Genomic DNA, 11,680 nt, shown 5'->3' with positions numbered 1-11,680 from the left:
ACATTATGAACATTTACAATTTTTAAGGTAGTCTTTTTCTTTGATGCACATAAAAGAGTGGAATAAACCAAATGAAGCTGGAACATGCAAACACAACTGAAATGTTCTGAGCAGCTAGCTACACGTTAGCTGTTTTGGCTAATTTAAGCTTTTCTCAGTATTTTAGGCTACTTTAAAGTTTAGCTATTTTTTAGCTACATACTAGCTGTTTTGACTAACCTAAGTTTTTTTTTTTTGTTTTGTTTTTTAGGCTAATTTGGCTTTTAGCTAATATTTTAGCTGACTATCAGCTTCAGTGTTTTTAGCTATCAATTTCAGCATCTTCAGGGACCAAATTCAGCTTAAAGCATTCACAATAGCATTATAAAAGGTAATGCTATATATCTAGTTCATGATTATGTTAAAAAGTTACAGTTTTAAAAATTTATTTTCGGAGTGTTCAATAAACGTTTAACCTGTTCGGCCCGCAACCTAAAGTGTGTTTTGGAGTTTATCACCCCTGCTCTACTGGAAAACAGGTAGAAGATATCCTCCATCCATCCTCAGAACCCAGTGAATCAGGGTCATGGGGCTGCTGGAGGAAATGTAGGGTACACCCTGATCAGGTCACCTGTCTGTTGCAGGGCCACACGCTCACAAAAGCATTCACTTGGGTCACCAGTTAATCTATGAAGCATGTTTTTGGAGTGTCCACAGAACGCCCACAAATGTATAAGGAGAACATGCAAACTCCACTCAGAAAGATTGAAGTCAGGGTTCAAACCTGGGCCTTCTTGCTGCCAGAGTGTCAAGCATTATACCACTGTGCAGCCCTAGAAGATATATTTATTCTTAGAATTCAAAATGTAAATCTTCAATAAAAAAGCATGTGGAGCACAACTCACATTTACAATTTTATTATTAGAAAACAGGTCACAGAATGATCAAAAACTAAATCTTCAAAAACTAAGAAGTTATAGTCTCTGTATAATAGATAAAAAATACTGCATAATTACACAAGTACTGATCATAAATATATGTGCTTCCAATTCCTAACCTCAGTTACTTCACCTAGGACGACTGAAACATGACAAAAAAGGTGCATGCAATATATTCTGTTACAGTTTGGTCAAACAGGTACATGGGTCAACCTAAAGCAGTGGATTGCGCGAGGGCTCCCATAGTTTGCTGGCCAGCTGTCTGCAGTGCTGGAGGATGATCTCGGTGGGAATGACTCCCAGGTGCACCGTCAGGAGCTCGTAGCACTTCACTGCCTCCCCCTGGTGATTCTTGCCATAGTAGCGGAGCAGCTTCCTGCAGGACGCATGACCTTATTTACATCTAAATTTGGTCCTTTGACTTGACTATAACTAGATTAAGCTGCTCACCTATAGTAGTCATAGCCAAGCATCCCAATAGGAAGAGAGTCGTCTGGTAGGATTGGTATGTCTCCAGCCTCCAGCCTGTAGCCCTTTTTAATAAGATGTATGAATTTGAAACTTTTTTGCCGATATGATGATTTCTTTTTTATGAATAGTAGGGATGGGTGATATATCGATGCTAGTATTGGCAGATATTTGCATAATTTGAGGTATCGTATCTGACCAATGCTAAAAAAATCCACCAATATTCTCCTAACTGTTTTCAGATACCATTTATTTTTACATTTATACTTGTTCCTAATAGATCCTTAGAACAGTGAAGCGTATGTTTACAGTCAAAGTCAGTAATTCTTCTGATTGTTTTTATTTATATTTTATATTTGACAGGGACAGATGTTGTTCCTAATAGATCTCTGACAATAAGAACCTTATGATTCACAATGGCGTCTAATGGTTAATAAATTATTTGAATGTGTTCAGATGTATTTTCAAAGTCTTAAAGTGACATTTGTTCCTATGAGATCCCTTGCTTTAAGTTAAAAAGGTCAAGTATAATGTAATTGCACAGTAAAAGAAAGCTGTGAATTAAAAAAAAAAAAGAAACAATAAGGAAATCTAAACTTTGTGTTATTGTAGACACTTAAATATTGGTATTGGCAAACATTGGCTGTCGGACACATTTGCAGGGGGAATATTGGTTTCCAATATCGGCTAGAAAAACTATATTGGCCCGCCCCTAATCAATAGTAAATAAAAGATCAAAATGGTAACTTACGTTTTCGTTTTCAAACCACAGGAAGTAGCAGAAATAGAAATCTCCGTCACGCAGTGTGACAGTGGAGTAACCCTTCCGCAGATACTGCCGCGTTGTTCTGACCAAGCCCCACACCTTAACATTTTATATTTGAAAACAACAAACCGACTCTTAAAAGAGGTTAGAAAAAGTTAACAACAGGATTACAGAGGCAACTGTCCCACCTTGCTTTTGATATAGTGAGCCACTGGTCCCTTCCCCAGCTCAGACGTGGTCCGCTCTGTGATGCTAAGTGATGGAGCTATAATTTGCCCCGATGATCTGTCTACCCAAATGAAATGGACGAGGCCTGGGAATTCCTCCAAATATGTGAGATCAACCAAGTCAAGGTTATATACTTTGACTAATATGAGTTAGTTTTAAAAGAGTTTTCAAGATTAAATGTAACTCAAAAAACTTCTGCTATTTCTATGGACTTTTGCAAACAGTAAAAAGAGAGTTTTGCGAGATGAGACTTCTTTCTAAAGAGGATATGAAACCATGGTAATGTTCCTTTTGCTTTTTACCAACAGGAAGTCCTTCCAATCCATTAGTTTTTCTCTGGGGAAATAAGAATGCATACAAATCAATTAAGTAAGGATTAACATAACTAAAATGCAACAAAAAAGGTAAAAATTTCTCAGAGTGATACTCACTGGACCATAGTCTGTGCTCGTTCCTGGAGGGCAGGCGAGAGGCATCGAGGACCGTCAGCGGACCCAGACTCGGTAAGAAATCGCTGACGATACAGGCTACACAGCTGGGTCTTCATACTCTTACACAAAGGGATCAGGCTAAAATAAAAAACAAACACAAAATAATTTGAAAAGAAATATAAAAGTAAAAATATGTTTCATGTGCTGTGACGCTGTCTGGCCAGCAGGGGGCTGCAGCAAACTTACTCCTTATTGAACCCAGATCCTCCTCTGGTGAAGGCTCTGTTCTTAAACTCTGTCCAGACATTCAGCAGCTGCACACACTGAAAGGTGATTGGACAAAAAAAAAATACACACACAAAAAAACATATATTAACCAGTGAAGTACAAAAAAATTGATATATTTTGTCAAAAAAGGCCTTTTTGAGTACACAAGAAAGCTAAAACAGCTAACTCTACTTTTGATCCTATGTCAGCACAAAGAATTTGAAAACAAAAATTTAATTTAAAAAACATTAACTGCAAAAAATCCTTAAAGTCCCACTACGATCATCTTTTGATTTATTTCAAATGCATTCAAAGCAGTCGTCCAACTGTGATTATTCCGTTATTAGCCAAATTAAAAAAAATAAATAAATAATGTTGTTTAATAGGATACAGCTTCTGCATAGTGGCAGTGGTTAATCAGAAATTCCCCTCTTAGTTATGGGCTAGACCACTGGCAAGGAGCAACCCCGCCCCCCTTCCCATTGCTGAAATCTCTCTGTTTAAGCATAGCAGGGAGCTTGTTGCCTGCCCAGCATATTTTCTAGTTGCAAAAAAAATAAATTTTTTCATCTGCTCTTGATTCATAGTGGTTTGAATAAAGAAATACTTAGAAATGGGCCTAATTTTCTTAATATATGTCCTCCATCATCAGAAAAATGCCACAAAAACATGTTAAAAACACCCAAAACACATTTTTTTAATCAGAGTGGATCTTTAAGTTTTACTGACAATAGAACATGTTAAGGTAAACCTATCCTACCTCCAATTTAATTCTAATGCAGTTTTATCAAGAAAAAAAATAATACATTATTTGGGAAGATGGGTTACCTGTAATTCATTTGGACCCAAGTCTCTAATGAATTTATCCAGTTTGCTTCTGGTGTTGTGCATGTTCAGTTGTCCTCTGGCTGCACCAGATCCAGCTTGGCCTTCATTCAGACACTTTTCCAGTTTGGTGAAGTCTTCCAAAAAGGAATACACTGACCGGGTTAATTGAATGTTGGGAACCTGACAGACAGAAGACAAATTGTAACAGAAGTGTACAAAGTGGCCCCTAATTATGAAGTTGGTTTTGCAAACCTTAGTTAGCAGCACCAATGTGATGCCAGGCCATAGGGGGAGGCAGTACATGGAGTGAGGCACCATGGGTAACTGCCCGTCTTTGAGCTCAAGAAAGACTCTACGAGGGGTTGAGGGGTCGGGTGGACTGATTTCCAGAGTGTGCAAGCTGTCCTCTGCCATCTAAAGAAATTATTTTTGTGGAAGAAGTCTCACTTTGAGGATTATTTTACTAAAGAAATCAACTCTGACCTGGATGTCTGGGTCCACAAACTCAAACACTGGAGTGCTTCCTCTGGCGGGCTGCTCTGCTAATACACAAGAACATTCAGACAAACACAGGACTCAACAGAAAAACTGTAATGATGGAGATAAGAGTCAAGGTAGGTTCAGTGTGACTGCTATCTGATTGGACAAACTTTCCTGGAATAACTTTTAGCAGAAGCCTACATTAGTGCAGAATGTCAACATCAATACGTCTAAATATTGAAAGTGTCTCACATTTCCTTGAAAAAACAAATCGCTCGGAGCTCTTTCTCTACACTGACCTGAACTGCTGGAGTCTCTGCTGGAAGGGGAGGGCTCTGGCGTGTAAAAGCTCTCAGGACCAGAACCCGATGTGCTCTCAGCATCCTTCACAAACAAAAACAATACAAATATAAATAATCTGAAAAGCTGGAACTTCCAAAGCAGCTGACAGATACCTGTACCTCCGGACTCGGTTCGTCCAGTTCCACATTGCTGGGGTACATATTCTGCGCCATAATGATGAGTGTTAGAAGGTCTGAGGTGTTGAGTGTACTTGCAGTACGACTAAAGTGAAAAGGGAAGAGTAAAAAACATGAAAATCTCTCCTCTGTGTGCACAAATACAACTTTGGGTGTGAAGATGAGCTCATGAACTCTGTGGAAACAGGCACCTGGAGTAGAAGGCGAGCAGTTTGGTGTGAACCAGGATGAAGGTGTGCAGCACCTCCTCTCCTGCTCTCTCCACTTGAGAGGAGCTGTTGATCTGCTGAACTAAACGGCGCTCCAGGAACTCGATGCACTGCTCACACAGCGTGGGGTGGATTAACCTCTCCACTGCCTGAGTGTAAGAAAAAAATACATTTTTGTCAATTGAAACCCAAACGAAACTTCTACTCTAGCATCTACAAACCGCAAAAGTTACATAATACAACAACAGAAAAGGATTTATGAGATAATACTCTTTGAAATAATCTGAAGACATGATTAAAGTTAAAGAGATTGATTCCATCAGACCTTAAAAAAAGTCACAAAATCATTTTTTTTTTTCAGGAATTAATCCGCCAAAAAGTTTATCTAAGTGTTTGTGAAAGAGAAAGCAGCTGCTCAACCACTGAAACTCCGCTCAGGATGTGTTCTACAGATTAGAGGTCTGTAGGAATTGACTCTGCAGAAAGTTGGTGATCTGTGCACTTTATGAGACTAAGCATCTCCCGAGCCCACAGCCAGTTTACATGGCCTCCAAATGTGTGACTGAGTTGCTCTATCACTAAGCTCCTGCATGCAGCCAGGTCTTTCACAAATGTCTGCAGAAGATGTCTGCATGCCTTGGTGCAGGAATTTACACACCTGTCGCCATGACAAACCAGAATTCACTTGTTTGGATGGGAGACTACATTCTTTTGGCAACTGAGTGAAATTCGCTTGGAAAAAAAAAAATTACATACTGAGCCGATATGAAATGAATGAAAAGGAAAATCTTGTTTTTGGTGTTTTAGCATGTTTTTGTGGGATTTTTCATCATGATGGAGGAAATATATAAAGAAAAATAAACTTAAAATTGTATTTTAAGTATTTCTTTACTCAAAAATGAAAAAATGCCTTTTAAAAAGATTGTAGCTGTGATGGACAAGCTCCATTCTGATATTTCCATTTACAGACAAATAGATCCATGTATGTTTTCATTATCCTCGTGTGAGTTGGCATCTGACACAGAACTGTACAACTGGATAGCTCTAATAGTGTTTGCCATTTTTGTTACACAAGTAATGTTAAATTGGGGTTATGCTGGACTGTAAGCTAGCGGGAGAGAAAGTAAAGAAAAGGATGATGGGAAGTTACCTCGTGATTAAGAAACTATGCCCTTGAAAACAACACAGATTTATGGGTTTTTCATAAAAAAACAGAATAATCATAATTAGAAGACCCATGGGAATGCTTTGTAAATAGATCTAAAGATGATTGGAGGGGGACTTTAAACAGAAACATTCTTTCAAGGCTTTGTGCAGGACTGACAAAGTCACTGAAATGATTGGTTTTGCTCAAGAAGGTCAAAGTAACAATCTAATCCAAACAAACAAACAAACATTTGTTTCCCCCAACTATCTGGCCCGACAGTAAACAGGCCTTTCAAAAACGACTATTTTCTTTCAGTTTTGTATCTTTTCAGCTTATGCAAAAGTTTAAAAATGCTTAACTTATTTTCACTTGTGTAACACACTTGTATGTGGAATTATTGCAGGAGTTACATTCAAGAAATAATCAGAAATAAATCAAATCTGACAAGTATTCTTTTTTTTTGCTTACAATTGATTTTTAAGGGCTTAAAACCCTTCACTCTATACACTTTTCTCCAACCAAAATTAACATTTTCTCTCAAATTTTAATAGAAAAAATAAGTTCAGTATTATGGATTGAAACCAAAAATCTGTTTGCAAACAAAGATTTATGTAAACTGAACATATTCTGCAATGTATAAGAGAAATGGCAAGGAAAAGATTGAGTGACAATGTTCTACAGCCAGTTAGCATGCAGAACATGATGCACTCTAGAATAATAATTTTTTTTAAGAAAGTATGCAAAACTGCACCAAAAAAAGTGCAATACACCAAGACTGCAAAAGGTGAACCATGTAATAGGAACGCTGTACTTAAAAATATGTATGTATTGACCTCCACAAGGAAGCTCTGGTCATTCTCTCTGAGGTAGTTGTAAGTATCTAGGAGACTCTGCAGATGTTTCCACAGTCTCACTCTTTGTTCTGTATCCTGAGGACGCAGTCTGGAAAACAAAAATAAAGATTTTACATCAACCAAACGCCCCAGTGTGCACCGTCAGAAGCATAAAGCGTCTTACTCTTTTCTGAGGAGGCTACCACTGAGGGTGACCATGCCAAACATCACCTCAGTTATCTTCCTCATTACATAGAGCTTCCTCCTCAAATCGTCCTCCTTCTCCTCGCCGTCTCCATTCACAGCAATGTAGAGACATTCATCGAACTGAGGGCGAGAAATTGACACAGTCAGGCTCATGAGTTAAAAGGAAAAGAGTGAGTAAGCTGGTCTCGGATTTGCCAGGAGAGAATGTGAAACAAGTGTTGGAACGTCATTAGTGGGTCAGGCGCCTCGAGAGGATAAAGCTTTACTTCATTCCTTAACAAAACTCACATGACTAACGTGACGACCTGCTAAAAGAGAGGCCAGCTTTTATTCTACTGCCCTCGGGTCAAAAGAATAGGCAAAAAAAGTATCTAGGTCAAAAGGATTCCTCAAAAAAATTAATAGTGTCATAAGAGTTCATCTTTAAATTTCAATTTTACCTGGCACAGTACATAGATGTGGTTGTTTTCTGTGGTGAAGGAGGTGTAGCTGTCACCCTGTCTGTACACCATGGTGCCACAGGAGATAATGATGGGGGCAAACAGAGTGCTAATGATGTCTTCAAAGGCCGGAAGCTATAAAAAAAAACAAAGAAACTGGTTAGAAAACCACATGTTAGAGACACCCTGAGTCATAAAAGGCGTTTCTTCCTTCTCACCCCCTCGCCCTCTTCCTGGGACGACCTGTACTTCTCCTGGACATTCTGCTGAAATTCCTGGTCGGTCCAGTGAAAGAGGATCTCTGCGCTCTCACTGGCTATCAGCAAGCACTTCATCTGGACCACAGATGCTCTCAAGTCCTGCTTTAATAAAACCTCTTCCCAGCTGTGTTCACATTAGGCTGTAAAAACAGAAGTATAAAAAGGAAAAGCATAAAATGTAGACAGGAAAGCACAGGCTTGTAAATCATTGCTGTTCACAGCTAAGGTATGTTTACTAAATAAATAAATGATACAAATCTTAAAAAGAAACAATACAATACAAATACTGCCAACACAGTCCAACGTAATCATGTCATGAAAGAAGAACATTTTCTACCAAAACTGTCCAAAAAGGCATTTAAAAAGAAATTAACCCCAAATTATTACATTTATTTTATTTTTAGCAACAACAAAAAAAGAAAATAAAATGTTATTTGACAAATTGCACAGAGTTCTTGTTGAATTTTCTGTTTTAAAATTACATTATGACAGTTGTGAACAATCTTTAGCAAAAACAAATAAATAAAATAAACAATTAAATGAACTCTGATAGCAGTTAAGTAATCAGTTATACATCTTTGACCCAAAGTCGAGAATCTCTGATATCTTAAGAGTTGAACACAGATTTTATTTAGGATTTGGGATAAAGAAAAAGTATTAGCATAAAAACCTTTGAATATTTCCCATCATCCCTCATCTGCTGAGCTGATTCCTGAGGAAGCCATACTTTATTTTACGATTTAAGCCTTCTATTTAGTCAGACATTGTAGAAGTTAAATAAATAAACTATTTACGCTAATCAATAGATACAGGCAACTTCACAAGAGTATTTTTATAGCTAGCTATTACACTTTTAGCTTTCATTGTGTATGTTAGACATTTAAAGTTGGTGTCTCCTGTACTCACTCGTTTGTCTCCTCGCCGGACACTCCCAGCATCTCAGTCAGGGTCCTCGTCTTTCCAGAAATGCACCTTTCTTCACTTTTTCCTGTCGTTCGTGAAAGTTTTCTCCTCGGGCTGCAGCTTCGCTGCAGTTCGTTTCCTTCCGCACCGACCCGAAACCAAAAGTCACGTGACCGCAGCAGCCATCGGCGCCAAACAGGAAGTCTGCCCTGATCTGAAGGTCTCCTCAAAATAAAACACACATCTTTGAAAAACGTTTTAACAACTTTTTCCTTATTAAATCGTTGCTTTTCTAGTACTAACAAGGAAGCAATAGTAGACTATACTTTTTTAGCCAGAATAATAAAAAAAAAGTAAAAATAATAATGCCTAACTTTGGTTTTATTTTGTTTTTATTGTTTTAATAGTGCAGTATTAAAAATGCAATAAATTTATGGAAAGTCCCCCCTACCCCAAAAAAATAAAAAAATAATAAAAAAGTAACAATAAAAAAAAATCCAAAGGTATAAAAAAAAAAAAAAACTTTGAAAGTCGCAACTTAACCTATTTATTTATTTAATACTTTAGAGATTGATTGATTGAAAATGTCCTCAGCACTTTACTTTTATTTTTTTAATATTATAATTTTAAAAATACGCAATGTAAAATGTTTTATTGTAAAATATTTAGGTTTAAATAAAGGAAAAACTGGCAAGCAAAATAAATAAACAAATAAATAAATACAATCTGAAATGCTGAAAAGTTGTAATTCCCCTTCAAAGAAGCTCTTCTATTCTATTTTTTTTTCTTTCTTTTTTCCAGGAGCTTGAAGAACAGTGGATCTGATCCAGTCATGTGCCGGGGCTTGACTTGAGCCACATGACGGAGATGCTGCTGCCGTAGTTTTGGTATTTGTGGAATTCAGCCTTATAGCTAATGCTGGACTAAATGTAGCTTTGCACAGTTTTTTTTTTTTTTTTGTAGATTTCCCACTGAATCAGGAATCATTTATTTGTGAACAATTGCAAGTTTACACAAGAAAACAATCAATTAATGATGCATTATTTTAAAGACACAACTAAAAATGTGTGGTAGGCTACAATGAGGACACAAACAAACTTTTATTGCTTAATTGCAATAAAAATGTAACATGTAGATATAATATACACATATATGTGACCTTGTTCAAAAATACTTATGCCCACAGACCATACATTATAGATTAGACGTGTATATATTTAAAACTAAATGGTTTTGATGCATGCAGGATAGATACATTTATTTTGAAAAATACCAGAAAATGAGATCTCACCCTAAATGAAACAAAGAGTTTACGTTACCCAGGAAAAAAAAAATCACGAATTTTATACACAGCATGTGTCACTTTTTGCTTATTTTATAAATCTCATAGCATATAATAAATCCAATAAAAATGTCTACCTTTTTTTTTTGTTTATTTCATAAACGTGACCTAGATTACACATTAGTTCACATGGTATTATGTATCTGTAGAAGGGGTAATTAAGAAAAATATTTGACTATTATCATCCACAAAGTGGCGCCAAATATCAATATTTGCAAGTACTGTTAACTCCATCCATGCATCTACTGTTTATCTGGCTCTGGTTGCAGAGGCAGCAACTTAAGCAAGACACCATTGTCTTCCTGGTCACCTCTTGCCAGCCAAGATGTATTATCCCTCCATGTTTAGAGCCTCCTTCTGGTTGGCTGCCTCAACCACCTTCCATCGATAAACTTTAAGATGGAGTTGTGGTAAGTGTTCCTAGCAGGATCTTCAACAACTAATAGGTGTTCAGCAACAAAGAAGTTGTGTTTTAGTGTCATGGATCCAAAAACAAACAAATGAACAAAGATTACCAGGGGTCTACTTTGTAGCCAGGCCTGCATGGGGATAGCGCCCTTCTGTGAAGGCCTGGTGGCTGGACCTGTTGGAATCTTGCTGAGGTCAAAATACATAAATTGTTGAATTTGGTATCCTTTGGGAAGGACTGCGGAGTTTTGGGGTATTGTGGATGGGAACATTGGGACCAAGCAACAAAATAAGCAATACTTAACATGTTCTGTGGATTTGAAAACACCTTCATTTACAGCTGCACACTGTAGAGCTAGTATAAATACAACAGGGCCAAAAGTAACAACTTGAGAAGAAAAAGTAAACAATAGTAGCATAACATTAAATATTACTAAGACAAACTGTGCAAAATTTAGGCTCAGAGCAACAGCTATAAAAGCTTTATAACATTTAAAATAAGCTTTAAAATAAATTTAAATGAGGACATAGAATAATATTTTATTTCTGTATATAATCTCATTCATCTAAGTTGAAGAAGTAGTATTTATTTTATGTAGGATATTTTTTTTAAAGTAAGTTTAACTAATTTTTCTCCTTTAAAGCAAGTTTTATCTGGATCATATAAAGAAGCAGAGGTTAGAGTTCAAATATTTAAAGCTATTGTAGGTTGTCAAAGCAGTGACAAATAATCTGCCTCCGCATTTTTTTGTAGGTGTACCACGGTAAAAAAAAGTAGAGATGACTCTAAATCTTAAATTGCTTCTCGTATAGATAGAATTTCTAACATATTTGATCAGTGAATTGGAGTTTAACTGCATTTTCAACCACCAGGCCGGTTCTCACATAAGGATCTGATGGATTCTGAAAATCTGTGTTATATCATGGATCTAACCAGACTACTTGGCCTCTGAATGAAGCAAAGAACCCAAAAGTAAAATAAATATTTATATTTTGCTACCTTGCTTGGGTCAAAATGGTCCAAAAAGCCAAGACTTCTTCATTTCAGGCCAACAATCTAATCTGGT

The 11,680-nt window shown here is 36.9% G+C and overlaps 1 protein-coding gene across 5 annotated transcripts; it reads right to left on the bottom strand.

Moving 5' to 3' along the window:
- Positions 1 to 880: 880 nt before the first annotated feature.
- Positions 881 to 9,084, bottom strand: hps1 (HPS1 biogenesis of lysosomal organelles complex 3 subunit 1). 5 transcript variants are annotated; one of them, XM_024298062.2, is made up of 18 exons: positions 8,867 to 9,083; positions 7,919 to 8,100; positions 7,701 to 7,835; positions 7,238 to 7,380; positions 7,054 to 7,162; positions 5,056 to 5,222; positions 4,841 to 4,949; positions 4,685 to 4,769; positions 4,389 to 4,447; positions 4,158 to 4,319; positions 3,906 to 4,085; positions 3,057 to 3,133; positions 2,811 to 2,948; positions 2,650 to 2,715; positions 2,340 to 2,484; positions 2,137 to 2,250; positions 1,368 to 1,450; positions 881 to 1,293 (listed from the first exon to the last, which is right to left on the bottom strand). In XM_024298062.2, exons 2-18 carry the CDS (start codon positions 8,033 to 8,035, stop codon positions 1,131 to 1,133), a joined length of 2,052 nt encoding a protein of 683 aa, XP_024153830.1. In that variant the 5' UTR covers positions 8,036 to 8,100; positions 8,867 to 9,083; the 3' UTR covers positions 881 to 1,130. The 5 variants fall into 5 exon arrangements, with proteins under 5 accessions (XP_024153830.1, XP_024153831.1, XP_024153832.1 ...); XM_024298063.2 differs by having other exon boundaries at positions 4,389 to 4,444; XM_024298064.2 differs by having other exon boundaries at positions 4,847 to 4,949.
- Between the last annotated feature and the right edge of the window lie 2,596 nt (positions 9,085 to 11,680).

The sequence above is a fragment of the Oryzias melastigma genome, linkage group LG15 (genome assembly GCF_002922805.2).
Source record: "Oryzias melastigma strain HK-1 linkage group LG15, ASM292280v2, whole genome shotgun sequence".
In the NCBI taxonomy this organism is placed as follows: domain Eukaryota; kingdom Metazoa; phylum Chordata; class Actinopteri; order Beloniformes; family Adrianichthyidae; genus Oryzias; species Oryzias melastigma.
This window is presented reverse-complemented; position numbering and strand designations above follow the sequence as displayed.